Genomic DNA, 20,760 nt, shown 5'->3' with positions numbered 1-20,760 from the left:
TAATTTACAAGATAGAGACAGTCCTCACCGAAACTTAGAAAGGGTTTTCTATAGGATAATAATTCAATATGTCAGTATGTCAATCTAATAGAGTTTCTCATAGAATTCTTGCACCGGTAATTTCTTGGCAGTAAATACAGTATATGTGAAGGGGGTCTCATGCTGGAGGGGGTGGTAGGAGCTATTTGTCTAGCTCTAACCAGGTGATGGCTCTGATTTTATTGGGGCCTACAAAAAGCTAACTCATTTTCTGTCTCTTCCTCACTCCCATCCAAAAGCGAAAATTCATAAGTTCTTACATCCCTTGGTAAGGGTGAGGCCTATGTGCTTGAGAGAAGTCAATTTTTAAAGTCATCCCTGAGATAAATATGACCTGAAACATGGTAATGTCGATTGCCTTCCTATTCACCACGAGAATGTCAAAAGAGTGAATGTTCAAGTTAATAATTGTAAGCCATAATTAATTAACAATTAAACAAAGTCCAGTTATCTGCAGTCTTGGTCTCTTCTCAGTACTAAAATCTTCATTTAGGGAAGTGACATGTTACTCAGGGTTTCCACTGAGAACATCAGAATTTAGCTCACTTTGTAGGTTATTCTATCAGCTCACCTACTAGCAATCAATGAACAGTTTGAAAAAATGTATTTTTTATTAATAGACAAAGTATAAGTAGGATACAAATTGAGGTCCAGTGTAGGAACAAATTCAGAGCATTAGTAGAAAAGTCCCTGAAGTTTCTCTGCACCTGGTCTGTGGCCCTTATTCATGTGTCCAACCCCACCATGTCCTCACAACCCTAGCATGACCTGCCCCAGGAATCCTTAACTACCTGTTTGTTGCCACTGGCATTCCGCCCCCATTCCACAGAACATGGCAAAGCTTAGGAACCTCCTTTTGTTTGCCCTTGAAACAAAGTAATTGTGTGTTTACATGTTCCTGGAAAATTATTCTTCCTCCTGCCCTTCATAGTTCTTTTCTCCTAGAGTCAGATCTGCAGTATCACTCTGGAGTCTTTCTCCACTGTCACCTGGCCTGCCACATATCTTCAGGGCTGCTGGTCATCCTTTGAATGCAAAGAAAATGAAACCTGATCTGGGGCTTTGAAAATGAACTGGCAATTGTGTCTGTCTATCTTGTATGTATCAGGTTATTCTCAACTGTGGATTCGCTGTTGTGTCTCACAATTTATTTTACTCTAATGTAGTGGGAAAACCGAGTATCAGACCACAAAAACCAATAAAGCAAGAAGGTCCACGTCCTTTGAAAGGCGACCCAGCAAACGTTATTCCCGACGAACACTGCAGATGAAAGGTAGAGTATGACCATTTCTATTAGCACCATCATTACTCAACATCGTAGCTAGTATAATTTATTTTTAAAGTATTGATTTCATCATCATAGGATGATGCTTAATGAGGCTTATCACTGAATTTCTGTAACTAAAATTCTTTTTGACTATAATGAATTGTCCATGCTAGACAGAGATGAAAAGGCCATATGAAATACTGATATTTGCATAGATCTTTATTATCACAAAGCATATTCAAGTGTTATTTAATTTAATTATTATAATTGAGCTAGATGGGAAAGATTGTATTTGACCCCATTTTACAAAGGCTGGAACCTTCTGGTCACAGGGATAGTAAGTAATGGCCTTTGTATATGAATCCATTTCATCACTTAAGTGGGTTTTTTTTTTCCCTTACTGCCCTAACATGCCTGTCTGATTTCTCTGTTAGAGATGAAAACTTTTATATACTTGTCAAAAGAATACTCTTCCCTGGGTTGTGCCTAGTTCTTTATCATAGCTAACTCTTGTTCTTTACAATTATGTTTTCAAGTAAAGCTTTTGTTTTGATGAACTAAGTTAAATAATGATCGTGAGACTAATTGAAGGTAATCTTTTTTCCTTCCTACTCCCAGCAAATGCAACAAAACCTGATGAATCCAGGTGAGCAATATATCAACTTTTGGGATTGAAATGATTGCTTTTGGAGCTGGGGAGTAGGGGAATGGGGAATAATGAATCCTGTAAATTAAGGGTATTTTGATAGCATATGTAAAATTAAATTTGGTCATCCAAGAGTTAGCATGATATACTAGATCCTTAATATGTGTCAGGCACTGTGCTAAGAACAACATGACTATTTTCCAGGTAAGCAGATTTTAATTCTTCCTTCTAGATAAATTTCTAGAACTTAGGTGGTTATTTACAATGGCTTACTTGCCTCTTGATATCTGATCAATATTTATTTTCCCTATGGAACCGTCCTACAATCTATGTGCTATTGAACTAAAGTAACAGAAAGAAAAGTAACTTTTATGAGGTTTGGGGGTGAGACCTGTGCAGTAGATTAGATGGCAAAAAAGGGAGTATGTTCATGTTCACAGTGCAGCCTGACTTAGGGGGGAAAATAAAATTCTACTAATGTCCAGTAATAGTAAAGAAACATTTATTAAGCACCTATTATGTGCCAGGCCCTTTGCTAAGCATTGGGAACACAAAGAAAGTAAAAATAGTCTTATCTTCTTAAGGAATACACAACCAATTGGGGAAGCAACATGCCAATACATACAATGTGTGTATAAACAGGATATATCCAGAATAAATTAGAGATACTCAGAGGAAGGAAATCATTAGAATTAAGGGGATCAGGAAGGACTTTGTATAAAAGATGGGATTTGGCAGGAAATTGAAGCCAGAGGTGAGGAGGGAAAGCATTCTAGGCATGAGGACAGATAGTAATAGAGCTGATGGGTTGGGGTTGCAGGTCATGGGGAGAAGTTGAATGACAATAGATTGCCATCAGATAAGGGAATTTTAGAGTTTGTGAGCACATGGAAATGATGTACTTGTGAGTTGGGTGAGCAGTTCTTGGGAAATTATTAACTTGGAAGAACTGAAATTAAAGTGTTTTATGGAGTAGCAGTATTGTATGTGAGGACAGGAGTTGAGAGAAAAACTTTCAGCTAGACCCTGAGCTCTTAAAGGAAAGGATGGGATCCTCTTGGAATTCAGGAGGCCACAGCAATCGGAGCACTGATGATATCATCCAGGTAGGATCTGAGAATCATGTATTTATTTTCTAAATGTTAGGATTCTGTGAAAATGGTCTGAAGCAAACAGTTCCCATTTGCTGATACTGTTAGGAATGCCTCCTGTTTAATTAGAAGGTAGATTTTATATAGTATGAATGGAGTCTCTCTATAATTTCATATTACAACTAAATAAAAAGTAATTGGTCTAGAATAAAAAGTGAGTAATATATAGGTATTTACATGCTTTAGTATTAATGAGTACTTTTAAGGTTTGCAAAACACTTGATATTAACTTATTTGGTCCTCTTTATGAGTTAGGTACTCATTCTAATTTAGAGATAAAAAAACTGAGGCTGAACAAGTTACGGATGTACCACATTTAGTCATCTGTTCCATGGTCTAGGAGCATCTATTTTGTTTACAGTTCTTTACTAGCACAAGAAAATACTGCTTTACAATGCCTCCTAGTGCAATCTCTTTTTTTCCTCCAAGTACTTTCTTTCTCCCTAAAATTTAATTTGTCAGGTTTGTCAAATAAGTAAGTAAATTGCTTGTCATTCTGGTTGGTTTATTTTTGTCATAATTCTTTAAAGTTTTATTTGCCTGAAAATGCTCAAGAACTACATCTTTTGTAAAAAAAAAAAATAAAGGGATAGTAGTTTCCTATTTTTTTTCCTGTGTTTATATTCAATCAAGTATAATGATTTAGACCCACAAACCATTATCAGATAAAATGATTTCTCTGGAAGTTATGAGAAGACACTCTAATTATTCCATGTAGTATATGAATATCACTCACATCATCAGAGAGGGGAATGTGAATCACTATGTATCTCTTTGGTTCTGAATTCAGATAATGGTAGTGGCTAGTTTCCATTATTATTATACATTTATATTATACATATGTATATAAATTTTTGCTTCATTGAGCCATGGCAAACAGAAGGTTGCTCTTATAAAAAAAGTTTGATTTTAAAAACTTCCTAAACATTTTGTTTGGGTTGAATGAATCCCCTATTTTTTTTTTTAAACCCTTACCTTCCATCTTGGAGTCAATACTGTGTATTGGCTCCAAGGCAGAAGAGTGGTAAGGGCTAGGCAATGGGGGTCAAGTGACTTGCCCAGGGTCACACAGCTGGGAAGTGTCTGAGGTCAGATTTTGAATCCCCTATTTTAAAAAACTCATACAGTGAAGGCTACACCTTTATCTGTTCTCTCATGCCCTTGCTTCTTTCATGATTATTAATCTGTTATGATTATTTTCTAATCTAAACTACCTAGCTTAATGAAACTGTTCCCATTTTGGCATCTGGCCGTTTTCACTTGAATTTGGAAGAGAACCAGCCTTGTTGGTAAATAGAGAGGGAAATTGTGGGTTTGATTGCATATGTAGTTGGTAAAGTATATAAATGAGAAAAATGGGTTAGAATGGAGTTAAGAAGAAAACAGTACTTCTCTTTACATGATAGACTTAGAAAAGGGGAAATCCTCTTTGGACCCCCACAGTTTAGAGTCAAGTAAAATTAGAGTAGTGGCAATTGTTTCTTTTAAATATTATAGAAGTATTATTAGAATGGATTTGTAGCTAGGTTTTTGGAACTCTTACTTCATAGGACTATGACTTGGACCTCTCTTGCTTGGAATTGCAACCATTCCTCCATCCTGGAACTGTGACCCAGAAGAGGGTAATGGGTGATAGGAATCGGCTGGCACTGTTTCCTGGTCCTAATACTTGATCCCTTGGGATCTCTTCTCTTCTGATACCAGCTCTGGTGTTCAGCCTTAATCCCCTTCCCTGATTGCTAGAATGTTTATTGTTATTGTTGCTACTTCTCCCACTGCTCCAGTATTCCTAGTTAGCCCTTGCCCTGGGTGTCCATAGAGCTCTTGTCTATCTTCCTAAGTTTCCTTGAATCAGAAAAGTTACTCACTAACTTTTTCTTGGCTTCCTGATCACAATTTGGTCTGGCACATTTTCTAACCTGGACAAAAATGCTGACTCCCCCTCTGCCATTTTGAGATTATCCCCTAGCCAAGAATCTGGTAGAGAGTAGGTACTTAATAAATGTTTTTATTTGAAAATTAATACAAATGAATTAAGGAAAATAATTTAAACTTTCAGAATTGTCAAAATAGAGAATATATATAATATTATATCCAGCTATTGTTTTGTTTTGGAGGAAATGAAGTGGCAAGTTTTTATATCAAAATGACTTTAGGTAGTAACTAAAGGCTTGGGAGAAAGGAAGGTAATGTGGTATGGTAGAAGTAGTCCTATATTTGGAACTATCAAACCTTGATTCAGATTGTGCTTCTACCATTTACTCCCTGGATGTTCTTGCAAAACTTGTTTAATTTCTTTAGTCTCCTGTAGTTCATCTCTAAAAATGAGAATTATTGGACCTCAAAGGCAGCTATAAAACCTGCACTTTATAATGAAATAAGCCATTAAAGGAAGACTTAAGGGGTTTTTCTATGGTTAAATAAGTATAAACAGTTGATGGTTCCCCCAAGGATCAATTTTAGAACCAGTTCTACTTTTTTTTAAAAAATCATTTATTGGAAGGAAGATGCACACCCTAAACTCTCAGGATCTGAAGCTAACACTGGCTGGTATAAGGAACAGGGAGAGAAGGGAAAAGCAGTGAGGGTGATCCTTGAGCACATTGGGAAATAGCGGAGAAACTGAATGGATACCTTGAAATGGTGAAATGGTGACATTTGGCAAAGGATTATCATAAGAAGTTGTTTGGGTAGCTGTAGGAAAATATATTTGAAACATTATGGATTTGGTAGATGGTGGCACCTGCTGGTAATATCATAGTCCAAATCTATTTAGTCCATTAGAAATCTCTTAAGAAAAGAGAAGAGAGATTACAGGAATTTGTTGTGGCCCTAGATATAAGAAAGCACATCATTGCCAATTGAATCAAGTCTTGGCTTAAAAGCAAATGATTCCTGCTAATATATTCTAAAGTAGAGATTATAATAATTAACTTTGCTGCAAAAAAAATCTATCTGCTACTTTTATTGCTTGTGTTGATGCAAATAAAATATAGATATAGAACTATTAAAAACTAAATGCATCCTGAAATTTAAAAAAATTAATTTTGAATTTTTTTCAATTGTAGTCTCCAGAAGAATGTTTCAACCCAGAATAATGGATCTCAACAAGTAAGATCATCTTTAGGATTCTTGAAATATACTAAATAACAATAATTCTTAGGCCAGTATACTTACTTTTCTTTTATATGTTATTTTATTATTACATCTTCATGTATGTCAATTTAGTAGAAAAAAATCAGTGGACAGATATTAGGGACATCAGATCTGATTCCAACTCTGAAATATTAGTGGTTGAGGTTGGGCAAGTCACTCCATGTGTCAACTTCTATTTCTATAAAGTTAATAATTTTACCATTATGTCTGGTGTCTGGTTAGTATTGAAAGGATCCCTCTGTAAACATATATTTGAAATTTCTTACCTCTGCAAAGAGAGATTAGATGAAAAGTATTTGAAAGAGCAGCTAGTCAACACAATGAATAAAGCACCAGACCAAAAAAATAGTTCTTTGAAGCTCCTCTTAGTTTTTATAAATCTTAAGTCACTGCTTGCATTCAGTCACTATTCAGTATTCAACTTTTGGATGTTTGTATATCTGTTAGAGGCATTCTTCTTTCCTGTCTTCTATGTAGGCTGCTTGATCTAAAACACTTAGGTAAAATTATTATTTTCATGTTTTGTTCCCTTAGGTTAGGGGTACAAGATTGCCTGTAATCTCTTCTATTCCTTCCGGTCCTATTCTGGTGGAGATAGAGAATCTTCCAAGGAGTCCAGGAATGAGCCACCATGACAGAAAATGGTTTGTAAAGCCTTGATTCCAGAGAAAAAGTTAACTTATGCATGCAATCCAAATATTTAACCTTACTCTGAATTTAATAATAAGATATTATTTAAGACAAACTACTCATATTTGTGAATAGAAAAGTGAACAGTTTAACCCTGGGAGGATAGGGAAGTAAAATTTATAGGTGAGAAGGATCCTAGAATATGTTTATCTTAAGTAATTGCTAACTGCCCATAGCTTTCACTTGACATGTTCTTGGAGGGTTTACTGCAGAATATCCCAAGAGGATATTCTCCCATGGCGCCTTTTCCTAACTACTTCACCCAAGTTTAAAAAGAAAAAAAAGTTTCCAGATAGATAACTGCCTTATTATTTACATATTTTTTTTCTTCAAAGTAACACGAATATACATTTTTACAAGTGTTCTCCAAAGGAGAAGCTAGTGGAAAATAAGCTTTATTCAGGAGAAAATGAGGCTACAAAATCAACTATGTAGAATCAGGAATATTACTTTCTACAAAATGAAAGGCAATTGAAAGATGATGAGAGGGGCAGTGAAGTGAATCAGTAGACTGTGAGAGCTAGACCTGGAGATAGGAGGTCTTGAGTTCAAATGTGACCATAGACCCATCTTATCCATGTGATCCTGTTAACCCCATTTGACCAGCCCTTATTGCTCTTCTGTCTTGGAGCCAGTACTTGGATTGATTCTAAGGCAGAAGGTAAGGGTTTAAAAAAAATGACAAAAACAAAGTTTTGAATTGTTTGCATTTTGTCTATTTTACATCTTTTTTTCCTTGATTGATAATAAGCACATAGATATGAATAGTTTGTCTTTTGGGTATAATCAATGGATCTTCTCTTTTTTCAAGCAAATGAAATGAAAGCAAGCTAAGCTTCCTTAGAAAGATTAAATTTGGGTGGTTTATATTGGGTGCTGCATGTATTCCATTATGTTAATCTGTGACAGCAAAATCGATAATCAAATGGATTTTTCTTTGTCTTTCTTGCTCTTAGTTTATTTAGTATCTGAAACCTAATGGGTTGTCTGTGGTGATCTCAAGGTTTCATTCGGCTCTTTATGCAAGCGGCTCTTCCTTCTCGGTGGTGGGCGAACGGTGGTTGGTGATTATTTTCGTTCAGTCTTCTCCATTTGATTTTTTTTTTTAAACTTTTCTTTTGGCCTAACTGCAAGGTGCTTTGCGGACCCTGGGTAATTCATTAGGTGGGGATGTTTTGACTTCAGCTCCAAATAGGTCTGACTTAGGCTTCTTTTTCATGCTAAATGATTTAGAATTAAGACTACTGAATCCCATATTTAATTGCCTCTCCTCATCATCCCTCCCTTTAAGTTCATTTAAATTATTCCTTGATGTCCTTTCCAAAGGCTAAAACACAGCCATATTGGATTTATTTCTTAGGATATTCATTAGTACTTAATCCCATTGACAAGTAACAACCTGCACTCAAAAGTACTTCCCTTGAAATAGACACTAGGTCATTCTTTTGAGGCAAGTTACTTTTATAGTGATAGAGATGTGTCCTTTGTTATAACACTAAAATATTTATTGAGGTGGTAAACTTTAATTTATAGATCCATAATTCTGCTAAATATGATCTGTAATTCTTGCTGAGTTAAATAGAAATGACTGTAAGAAAGAGGAGAGGTATTGAGTTTGAGTGTCAGTGGTTTAAAAAAAGAACAATTTGGAGCTGTGTGTCATCTTTGTACATTGTGCTGAGATCTACTAGACTGGAATGGAGCAAAGTGGTGATACTGACAAAACATATTGAGCCCTCTCATGCCTAATTAGAGGGATGCAACTGAATGTATGCTGTCATTTCTTGGGAGCTGATGGATTTTTCTGCCTTTAATCCAAAATGCTTACTGTCCATAACTGGCTCATTTCTTTTGCATGCTTTCATTGTTGATTGTCAGTTTTTGTTTCTTTCATATAAAAATAGTCCTCCTCTAGAAATTAGTACATTGGTAGGATTTTGAAATGCAATATGCACACTACAAAAATTAGGAATGACAGTGGTAGAATTGTCTGACGTGTGACCCATTAAGTTTCTCTTTCTCTTTGTTAAATAATAAAAGGTCTGTTCCCCTGTGTACTACTGTAGTGGTGTGTTAAAGGTCAGAATGCAGGAGATCAGATTTTAAAACTACTAACATTTGGGAAAATGAGGCTCATGTGAATGACTTTCATAGAATGATAAAAAATAAATTAGGTACCTAAACACAAAGGAACATTTTTGAAGCTCTTGAATTTCTAAATTGATTTGTCAAAAAAAATCATAGTCTGAGGATTTAAATTCAGTTTAGATGAACATGTTTCCAGTGAAGTTTACTCCACATCATTTGTTGAATATCTGAGGAATAACATTGGTTTTACTGTAACTTTGTATTAAAATTATAGGGACCCATTTTGAAAATAGAGATTCTAATGCATTTAAAAATCTATTCTATCTTATGCCTCTTATTTCTTAGTGTACAAAAATTTGTCTTTAAAAGAAAGGAGTAGTAGATTTCTAAAGGAGGACTATTATCAGTATTAAGGAGGGATCTTACATATTAAGTCTTACATAATCCTTTCTTCTTGACTTTTCAGTTGTGATTCAATAGAATAGTGCATGTTAAAGGATACTAATGCACATACAAACCTTCATTTTCTGGAAAGGAACAGAGAATCTTATGACATTGGCTGTGCTTGATAACTCCTACCTCATGTTTTCTTTTAATAAAGTTTGAGGGAATTCTCCAATGTTAACCTTGAAATGCTGACTCTTTGTGACTTTCCTTAGCATATCATTGATAATTGTGAAATTCAAAATTCACTTGCTGTAGTATAATTTATGTGCTACAAATTAATTATTACTGCATAAAGATTCCTAAATTCATCTATCAGCTTCTTGTTAGTTTTTTCAAAAGACTTTTCTTTCACATCTTTTGTTTTTGTGGCAAAAATCACAATTAGAAGACTGGACATTATAATAATCTTTATCAAACATCCAGATATTGTTTCAGCTCTTAATTTAAATGACATCAAGTACAGGTACAATGTGATAATTTTGCTCTTTGGTGAAATGAGAAACCTGCCCTTATACCAAGAGTATCTATTTTTCTTCCTTAAAATGAGTAAGATGCTACTGTTTTTTAAATTTTGTAGTTGCATGGAATAGAAATTTGTTTCTATTTTTGAGCTGTCAATTCCTTTAATACTGCCATGTGTGTACTTAATTTTTAGTACTGGTCTTGGCATTGATAGAGACATCTGTAATGTGGCAGTAATAAAGGGGTTACTTTGATACATGGGAGTTTGTGTCTCTTTGTTTTCACTCTGCACACTCTTGCTTTTCCCATAACCCCTTTTGTCACCTGATCTTTTACCTCTTGTACTTTCCACCCTGTCTATTTCTAATGACTAACTGTGCTCCCCTCCACCTCCCCAACCATCCAGGCTATCTGATGCCAGTGATCGCTGTCAACGTGGTGGAACCCAGTGGAGCACAGGGGCCTTGCCACCACCCCAGGCTGCTTGTAGAAACTACACTGATTTTGTCCATGAACGCAATGTGAAGAATTCAGGAGTCCATCGTGATGTTGATTATACTGTCCATGCAGCCATGACTGACATATAATTAATTGGTGGTTAGCCTGATTTAAGGCATTGGGACTGCTTTTGTGATGCCATCTGGTGGTGTTCTTTTACCAAGATGCCTTAAATCAAACTGAGGGAAGTTGAGGGGAAGCCAGTTTTAAGTGCCAAGTTTCCCTGTGTGTGGTGCTTTTTTGTACTGAGCCCTTTGGAGAAAGGGAATAAGACGTTATGTGACACAAATAATAATGCTAAGTGTTCTTGTATTGAAAAGGGTTTGCATATTATTATTTTAACGGTTTTTTAATTTAAGTGTATTAGGTCTTTATTGAGTGCCTTAGCAGAAGGTCTTTGTGTGTATGTATGTACACATATGTGTATGTATGTATGTATGTGTATACATATACAAACACAAGGATACACATACAAGATGGGCCATTCACCTCATAATTTAAAAAAAAATCATAGATTTCTTACTTGGTAGAAGAAAGCAAAAAGCCTTAAAATTTGGAAGAAATGGCATTTATTTTATCTGTGTACCTAAAAGATTTTTTATTTTAGTTGTTTATAATATATATATTTTGAAGGAAAGAATGTGATTTAATTTAAAAAATTAAAATGCTGCTTGTAATCAACCATTTAGAAATGTCTAAAATGAGATTTTTAATCTACTCCTAACCATTATTTTGACAAACTATTTCAGTTAGTGAAATAAATTTACTGCTGAATAATCATATTAATTGAAGACTAATTTTCTTTTTTTGTTTCCTACCTTTTTGAGGGGTCAACAAAGTTTTCTTCATGTTAGCACCAGGTTGACTGGTGAGACTGCTGGTCAGGTCCAGTAGAATGTACTGTGATAGGTATTCTGTGTATCCCCTCTTAAACTTTAACAAGAAAAAAAAGTTTTAAAATGGAAACAGATCATTGATTCTGATTATTAGAATTCTCTATAAATCCTTGGCATTAATTGTCAAACTCATTTTGTTCATTTGCTAGAAGCAAATCAACTATATCTGATAGTTTTCTTCCAATTTAATTCAGAGATATTCTGAACTCATGGCTTTCTCTCTTACCTACATTGGAGAATGTGTGGCCATTTTTTCTCCAGTTAAAGAAAGTATACTTTTTTATGATTACTTAAAAACTACCTTCTCTCTAAATTTCTTTTATATCATTAACTCTGATTATCCTGTTAATGGATGCTAATTGACAATCTAAAACAGTGATATATAACTCAAATAGAAATGAATCCCTATAAGCCAGGCCACATATTGAATTAGAAAACCAAATTAGCATCACAATTAATGTCTATGTTGTAGTTCTATTTCAATTAAAATATTTCTCAGTAGCTTTTAAATTTAATTCAGGCTATGCTAGGACTGAGTTGGAAATGTCTCATTGAAAGCAATAGTTGAAGGTTTTTTTTTTAATGTCTTTGAGTATATCATGTTCTGAGAATTCATAATACTTCAAAATAATAAAGTAACAATAAATTTAAATTCAGGAGGAGATGGAAACAAATGTTGCTTATCTATCTTATGAAAAGCTTCTGCTCCTGAAAATTACCTTTTAGGTTTAAGGCAGGGTTTTTTAGAGTGCTTCTGTTTTGGGTTAATGGATATAAGCAGAGAGCAAATAGAATGCAGAATGTAAACAAAGGGCATAACTAAAGAGAGGTAATAATAATTAGAAAGTGGTATTTTCTGATGGTAACACCTGTGTAGAATCAGTTTAGTTTCTTACAGTTGGAAAGAGCCCCCATAGTGTGCTTTTCTCAAATTTTGTATAAAAGACTAAGCTTATGTCACAACCATCTCTCCAGGGATTGGCCATGCTGCTATGGACCATCATCAGTATGTTTTTTTGAGAAGCTGCTAATTTTATCTTTCAGGGACACACTGAATAATATGATGAATGCACAGTTATAATTTCTTCTAAATGAAGAACATTTTTATGCATGACTTTTAAATGAAATTTTGAGGCTATTCAAATTAATGTGATCAGCAAAGGACCAATTGTTTATTCAGAAACCAAAACTACTTAATGCATGAAAAAGATGTCTTAGTTGGTAGTTAAACCAGGTCTATATGGCTTCCCAGCTTTATTTCCTAACCTTAGGCTTGATCTGAACCAAGAGAATAAATCAAACATGAGTTCCTGCAACTAATTATTTGGTTATGATCAAATTAAGCCCTGCTTAAGCATTGCTGTTTTCAGGGAAGCCTGGAGTGGGATTAAATTTGCATTGATTTAATTAATTTAGCAGAATTATAAATCCTAATGTCTGTGTGAATCAAGTTAGTGATAGACCATTCCTACTTTATAGATAGTAAGAGTTAGAGGATACAGTGATTCAGTTACTTGCCTGCCAGCATATATAAAACAAATGTCATTTGCTTTCTAATGATTGCAATTATTTCAATTTTATGTTTATCACAAAATATTTGAAAACTTTACCTCCTGCTTTTGCTCATCTTTGTTACAAATTGCTAGGGGGGTGATTTTACAAAGAGAAAAGTAGGGTTTTATTCATTTGCCCTTTACTTTATAGAAAATGAGTTTCATATTAGAGGCAGCTAAGTACCTCAGTGAAACTGGATCTGGAGCCAGGAAGAGTTTAAATGTGTGACTTAGAATCACTTACTAGCTGTGTAACTCTCTCCACCTCAGTTTCTTCATCTGAAAAATAGAGCTAATAATAGCACTATCTCCCATTCATCTCACTTGGAAGACAAAGTGAGATGTTATTTATAAAACTTTTGCAAACCTGAAAGTATTATGTAGATGTTAACTGTCTAAGAGAATCAGCTTGGTGTAGTAGATCTGGTCACTGGACTAGAAGTCAGGAAAATCTAAGTTCAAATCCTGCCTCAGGACCTTGGGTAAATCATTTAACCTCTCTTAAGTTTCCTCTTATGTAGAAATATGAAAGTTGGGTTTGTTGGCCTCCGCGGTCCCTTGCAACTCTTTAAAATCTGATTCTATGGCATATGCTTGAAAATATTTTAAAAATAATAAATATAACCTAGACATCCCTTCTGGAGTTCTTTCTTGAATTACAGAAGAAAGATATCACCCTGTGAGCAGCTAGGTTGCATAGGCAGAAGAGCAGCTAGGCCTGAAGTTGGGAAGACCTGTGTGCAAATCAAACTTCAAAGGCTTAATTCCTATGTGACCCTTGGCCAATCACTTAATTCTGTTGGCCTCAGTTCTCTCATCTGTAAAATGAGCTGGAGAAGGAAATGGCAAACCACTCTTTGCCAAGAAAACCCCAAGTGGGGTCACAAAACCTCAGTCATGACACAACTGAAATGACTGAGCAACAATACCATCAACATCACTCTATATGTCTTTGGATGGAACTTTATGCACTGACATTTTAGAACAAATGAAAGACAGAGAAGCAGACTCCTTCCTCCTGAAAGAGCTTGATAGGCAAACCTTTTGGGGGTGGAACATTGAACTGATCACATGAACTAAATTCTTAATTATATGTTCTTCTGAGTATGCGTTGTTATTGATACTTTTATTACTCAGTTGGTGTGTTGGAACGCTTATGTATTACTGAGAAATAGTAAGTATATCTTTATATACTGTCTTTCCTTGTCCAGTTTTTAACTGAACATGGTATTAGCATCCGAGACTGCACGTATAGACACATTTAAGTAGAAGATAATCTTTTTCTGTTCCTTTTTTTCTTCAAATAATGTCTTAACAAGTTCACAGGTGTGAACTGCAGAAGATGGGAATCATTCTTTGTTACTGTAGCAGGTGGAGAATCAGGAACAGTTATTTTTCACAACCAAGGCACTTTATCTCACATAATACTTGGAAGTCCCTAAAAAGTCATCTTCTACTACATTCCAATTTCATAAGCAAAAAAGGGAGTTATATCTTGACTTTTTTGTGCTTTGAAAATCTTCCATTATCATATATTGCATTAATATACATTTATTAGTGAGTTGGTTTTTTTTAATTTTATTTTATTTTTTATATGAAAGGTAGCATTGTGTAGTGGATAGAGAGCCAACTCATGATCTAATTTTTAGTTGTTGTCTGAAACCATGCTCTTTTCCATGTGACAGATCTCTTCACTTACATCGCAGTGTTTATTATATGTATTATCTTTTTCCTTTGTGCCTCCTCTTCTCCAATTTGGTTGTAAAATATACAAAGGCATGCAGTGAGGTGGCTCAGTGGAGAGCCTGGCCTGGAAATGTGGGGTCCTGGATTCAAATCTGGCTTCATCTACTTCCTAGCTGTGTGACCCAGGGCAAATCATTTAATCCCAATGACCCTAGCCCTTACCCATATTCAATATCAATTCTAAGACAGAAGGTAAGGGTTTAAAAAAAGAAACTATGGGTTCTGCTAAACTAGTTTTTTCAGCTAATTTCTTCCTAATGAACAAAGACCAATCTGGGGGCGGCTGGGTGGCTCAGTGGATTGAGAGATTGAGGCCTAGAGAAGGGAGATCCTGGGTTCAGATCTGGCCTCAGAAGCTTCCTACCTATGTGACCATGGGCAAGTCACTTAACCCCCACTGAATGTCACCCTGCCCACTCACTTTAAACAAATTGGATTACAGAACTACTGAGATAATACCAACTTGGTGGTGTTAGATTGTGTGCAATAGGCTATTGGGAAAGCTAGATCCCAAATCCATCCTTGGAAAGTGTTTCCTTATCATTCCCTTTTATGTGTTTTTAACTCATTTGTAGAATGTGATATGTTCCATTTGGTGAATTAGAAGGAACACTGCACTTAGATTTAGTCACTCTCCCAATCATCAGTTGAACCTCAGTTTCCAAAGAGTACAAAATGTCACTTGACAGATTTTCGAGGAAAATGCTTTGTAAACTTGGAATATTATATAAATATTGTTATGTAAAAATAAGCTGCTATTATCTAGAAAATTAGGGTGATAGACTGGTTGACCAAATAAGATTCCTTCTAGGTCTTATAACCTTAAATTCAACCGACCTTTTTAGGTATTTTGAAGTCATTGTGAAACTGATCAGATGAGATAACATTTGTAAAGTGCTTAGCACAGAGCCTGGCACATAGTAGGAAATTCCTTCCATTCCTTCCATACTTGCTCCTTCCATTCCCCTCTCCATTGGACTGAGGCATGTTGGTGCATGCTTGTAATCCCAGCTGAAGCTAGAGGATTTCTGTTCTATAGTGGGGCTAAGATGATTAGGTGTCAGCACTGTATGGCATTAATATAGTGTTCTCTGTGAGCGGAGGTCTGCCAGGTGGTTGTCTAAAGAGGGAGGGGTAAACCAGCCCAGGCTGGAAATGTAGTTTATTGTTGGTGGAATCTGTAATCTACCCTACGAGTAGCCCTAATATTCCATCCTGAAAGAGACAAGACACAATTAGGAAATACATTTTATTGTAGTAGACAAAGTGAGTTAAAAGTTATATTACTAAGTGCTGAAAAAAAGATAGACAAAAAGGGTCATAGAGACAAAGAATATTAAGAACTCAGACCTCACAGAAGTAAAGAGAAAGCTTCCTGCTGTTTATGATGCATTATGTCTTAGTTTCTTCTTGTAAGTGAAAAATAATGTACACATCAGCCAAAGTTATTAACTTTCCTGTTTCCTCTTGAAAGAATTGTTCTGCTCTCCTTAGTAAGGTCAAGTCAGTGGCTTTCCTCATTAGAAGCTGTAATTCTACATTTTAGGGGGTTGCTGTTAGAATGATCTTTTTACATTTTGTTTCTTTATCAGTGTTGAAACTTTATAGTAGCAAAAACAAGAAATAACCCAACTGGGTGAACCGGCTTCTTCTTCTTCTTCTTTTTTTTTAGTTCAACTTATTCATTTTCTTTTCTTTTTCTGAACTTGACCAACAAACATGAACATTTATACTAAGAAGAGAATTGTATATGAAACTAAATTTATTATATGCAACTTGCCTTATTTAAAAGTGTATAACAAATTCAAAACAGTGTCTATAACAAATTCAAAACAGTGTCAAAGCTGCCCTCCTTTTCTGTGAGAAGACCTTTTTTCAGAGCTAAGTATGTCAGCAAGAAATTTCTCAGGGATGAAACTGATTTGACACCTGATTTTCCTTTAAAACAAGCTGAATAAATAAAATTCTTGTGTGTGGTTTTTTTTTTCCTTTTGGTAACATCCAAGCGGATGCTGCTCTACAACCTTTGGCCTTGAATAATTTTCAAAAGCATGATACAGAATTTTAATCTAAAGAAAACATTCCCTTGTTATTTAAAAATGATCTCAGCACTAATTCTGAGAAGAAAGCGTTGGTATAAATAATTATTTTTATCTTATTCCCTCTCCTGGGTGATTTAAAAGTAACTTTTAAAATTTCTTATTCTCATTTCAATGCCATCTTCCAGTGACTCTCTGATATCAAGTAGAACAATATCAAGTATAATAACAAATTACTGTTAAGCAAAACAGATTGACATAATCAGAAAATGTTTGCTTCATCCTAAGCTTTTATGCTTTTATGCTACCACCTCTATTTTTCACCATCATTCCTGAGTGGTAAGATGTAATTTATATAAGTTGTATTGAACATTACCTTTGCTAAGGGACTTTCTTCCTCCATTTTCGTTCCTAATCATCCACTTACTCCTGACTTAAATGAATACCAAAGAAGTGCTTTGAGAGTTTACCAAACTAATTCATCTCCAAGTTTGAAGGAGAGTATATAAAAATTTTGTTGTTCAGTCATATCTCACTCTTCGTGACCCTATTTGGGGTTTTCTTGGCAAAGATATTAGAGTGGTTTGCTATTTCCTTTTCCAAATTTTACAGAAGAATCTGAAACCCACAAGGTTAAGTTACTTGTCCAGGGTCGCAGAGCCAGGATCTGTCTGGAGTCAGACTGCCTTTGATTCAAACCATGCTGTATAGTTGGATACATTATAGGACTGAAATATCAGTATACATATCTTAGATATTGCAGAAAAATAATAAAACATACCGAGTAGGACAAGAGGAAGAGAGCAGCTAGATTTTATTTAACAAATTAGTACTTTTGTAATCTCTAAACTTTTTACACCAAAATTCTTCCTATGATATATGCTTGTGAATCATGGAATATCACAATAGCTAAGGAATTCAGATTGTTATGATAAAAACCACAGAGGACAAGAGTGAAACACAATAGGTCTGAGTAGGCAATCCCCAATGGAATCCCTCCACTGGAATACATTTCAGAAGCTGCCTTTCTAGTTCTCCACTTCCCTATTTTGACCTTTGTTACAAAAATGACTCATGATTTCTCTCTCTATTATACCATCCCCTACTTGGCAATTTTGGCTTGTCTCTCAAATGTCTGTTTTGTGCAAACCTCTGTTGACTAAAAGCAAAATTAAAAGGTCTTTCTCCTCAAGGAGCTTACATTTTATTGTGAGAATACAACACGTGCATCCTTAAATAATGCAAGATTATTTTTGGATTTATAGTCCTAAGAACCAGTTAAATTTTCATATGGAGAATGACACCTGGGCCTTGAAGGAAGTTAGGGATTCTATTAAAAAATAGGTGAGGAAGGAGGACATTCAATCCATGTCCAACATATATGCAAAATATAAAGAAATGGAATGTTGACTTGGGAGAATATCTTGATGGCTCACTTTGTTTAGAATATAATGTTCATGGAGGTGCATGAAATGTTAGACTCACAAGTTCTTATTTTACCCTAGAGACAATAGGAGCCACTGAAAACTCTTGATATGGTCAGACATGTATTTTAGGAAGAACAACTTGCCAGTTTTAGAAAGAGTAGTTTGAAGAAACAAAGAGACTGACCAGAGAAAGTAGTTGAACTATTATAGTAGTCCAGGTGATAAGGAGCTGTATGAGTGGAGAGAAACTATGGATATGGGGAATTTTGTGTAGATAGAATCAAATTTTGTTAGGTGATTAGATGTATGGGACATAGAGGAAAGTGAAGAGTTGGGGATAATTCTGAGTTTGGAGATCTATGTAACTGGAGCACAGTGTTCTCAAGATAAAGGGAGTTCCTGTTTGGATATATTGATTTTGTGATGCCTATGGGATGTCCAGATGCTAGTAAACAATTATTTGACTTGGGAAATGCAGTTTAGTTGCATCTGAATATAAATTGGTTTGGAAGACAAATTACTTGGAGGTGGTTATTGAATCCATGGAATCTGATGAGATTTCCAAAAGAATATAAGATGTTCCTCACATTCACCACCACTTCCCTTTCCCCACCCCCCAAAAAAGAACCAGGACAGAGCTTTAGAATATTTCTGTCCTACCCTCAGTATGTGGGAGATGGATATAATGATCTCACAAAGGAGCCTAAGAATTGAACAGGAACGAGGAAGGGTGGGAGGGAGAATCTTGTCAGGTTGCAGGGAAGGCTAACAGAATAGGACATTGAAGGGAGGGAAGTAGAAAGTTAGATCACTGCAGTTAAGGATTTGGGAAGGGACTAAATATAGATGAGAAATACTCAGGAGCATCCATTATTTTCTCTGAGAAAGCAAAATCAAAGATCCTTTTTGAAGCTTGTAGCAGTTTTAAAAAGAACTTCCCTCTGTAAAATCAGTATTTTAAAAATATTTTCCAAATTATATGCAGTAATTTTCAGCATATTTTCCAAAAATATAAACATCCAAAATGTTTCTTTCCCTTCCTACTCTTGGAGATGGTTAGCAATTTAATCTGGTTATACATGTATTATCATGCAAAACATACTTGCATATCAGTCATTGTTGTAAGTGAACACATAAAACCAAAATTACAAAATAATATTCATGGTTATAAATAAACGAATGTAAGAAATAGTATGCTTTATCCCACTCATTTTGGATCACTATTGCTCAAAGTAGCCAAGTCTTTCCCAGTTGATCATATGTAGTATTGCTGTTACTGTGTACAATGTTCTTCTGATTCTGCTTATTTCACCCTGCTGTAATAGATGATATTTTGAGAGTGTGTTTTGATGGATTATTAGTTATCTTCTTTTTGCCTCCTCCCTTTTGTACCTCCCTCTTCAGAAGCCTTTCAGCCTCCCCTCCCCCCCTTCTTCAATCTCCCTCAAGTCACTGTGAGCTAAGAAATAGTTCTTAATCTTCTTTGTCAAACAAGGGGTTTATTTGGGGAAGACAGGACAAGGGTGGAGGATGGAGGTAAGAGGGGTGGGATATCCCTCTTCTCTACAGTGAGTCTTATGTTAGAGGATATTGAGAGAAATGGCAATTCAGTCACTAGCATGAAACAGAACCAGAGATATAAGGTCCTTTCTTCTGCCTCCACATCAGACAGGCCACCTGCAACTTGATTATCCCAAATCCCAGAGATAAAACCAGCTTCTTCCTTCAGCCACCACCATTAGCCAAAGACCTTCAATCCATGGCTCTTGCCTCCAACTGTTTCCCAGTCACATTCCAAATGGAATCTTCATTTGACTGACAGATGATCAATCTCCAGCTTTTTGTCCTTTGCATGCATGCTTCTTCCACACTGCATCATTTCACGTAGGTCTCTCCAGAAAATTTTGTACACCAAATTACCGATGTCTACACTCTTGCACCAAAACTAGTTTTCCAAGTCTAACAACTTATTTCTTTCTCTTTATTAGCTTTTATTTTGAATTGAAACACCAGATAAAGAATTTCTACAGCATAAGAAGTATCATATAAGAACTAGAATAAACTATTCCAGTTAAATCTGTTTTATAATTATCTGCATTTTGAAAAATATTTCAAAGATCCAACCCTTTTTTGTTGTTGTTGGAAGTGGGAGCATCACTTAGTCAGCTAGCACAATACCTACTATGTTTCAGGTACTGTTTAAGACCTGGAGGCAAACAAAGGCTTTAGATGATTTCTGCTTTCAAAACCCTCACAGTTTAGTGGTGTAAAGTGGTTACTGATGATACCCACCTCACCAGTTAATGAGTGGTCATTGCTTGTACATAGTTTTCATGTTGTCTCACCACTTTGAGCTCCTTGAGAGCAGGAGTTGTAGTCTAACTTTGTATCCCCAGAGCTTAGTACGCTGCCTAAAAGCTTAATAAATACTTATGAGTAACTGGAGTTTCTTTTTCTAAAAGAAAAGTTTTAGCTTTTCTTTTTAGTTTTGCTATTGTTTTCTTCTCCCCCTATTAGAATATTAACCTTTCATCATCCTATGCTCCATCAATTTGCTCAAATAAATTTCTGTTCTAGGTTTCTGTGGATTCCTGTAATTGTTATTTCAATATTCCTATTTAGATCTGGCTTTTCATTGGAATTCTTTAAAAATCT

The 20,760-nt window shown here is 35.3% G+C and overlaps 1 protein-coding gene across 3 annotated transcripts in view; it reads left to right on the top strand.

Moving 5' to 3' along the window:
* Positions 1-20,760, top strand: part of EPB41L5 (erythrocyte membrane protein band 4.1 like 5) — a 142,539-nt gene that overhangs the window by 76,867 nt on the left and 44,912 nt on the right. For 2 of the 3 annotated variants that reach the window (XM_016433586.2, XM_007494052.3), the window contains exons 13-16: positions 1,206-1,312; positions 1,925-1,952; positions 6,172-6,214; positions 6,794-6,903. In XM_016433586.2, the coding sequence (XP_016289072.1) occupies positions 1,206-1,312; positions 1,925-1,952; positions 6,172-6,214; positions 6,794-6,903 (288 nt within the window). Of the gene's footprint in view, positions 1-1,205; positions 1,313-1,924; positions 1,953-6,171; positions 6,215-6,793; positions 6,904-10,352; positions 13,529-20,760 lie in introns of those variants that run through there. The other variant, XM_007494053.3, reaches the window with a different exon arrangement.

This window comes from Monodelphis domestica, chromosome 4 (genome assembly GCF_027887165.1).
Source record: "Monodelphis domestica isolate mMonDom1 chromosome 4, mMonDom1.pri, whole genome shotgun sequence".
Lineage (NCBI taxonomy): Eukaryota > Metazoa > Chordata > Mammalia > Didelphimorphia > Didelphidae > Monodelphis > Monodelphis domestica.
Note: the sequence above shows the minus strand (reverse complement) of the source record. Positions and strands in the feature narration are given on the sequence as shown.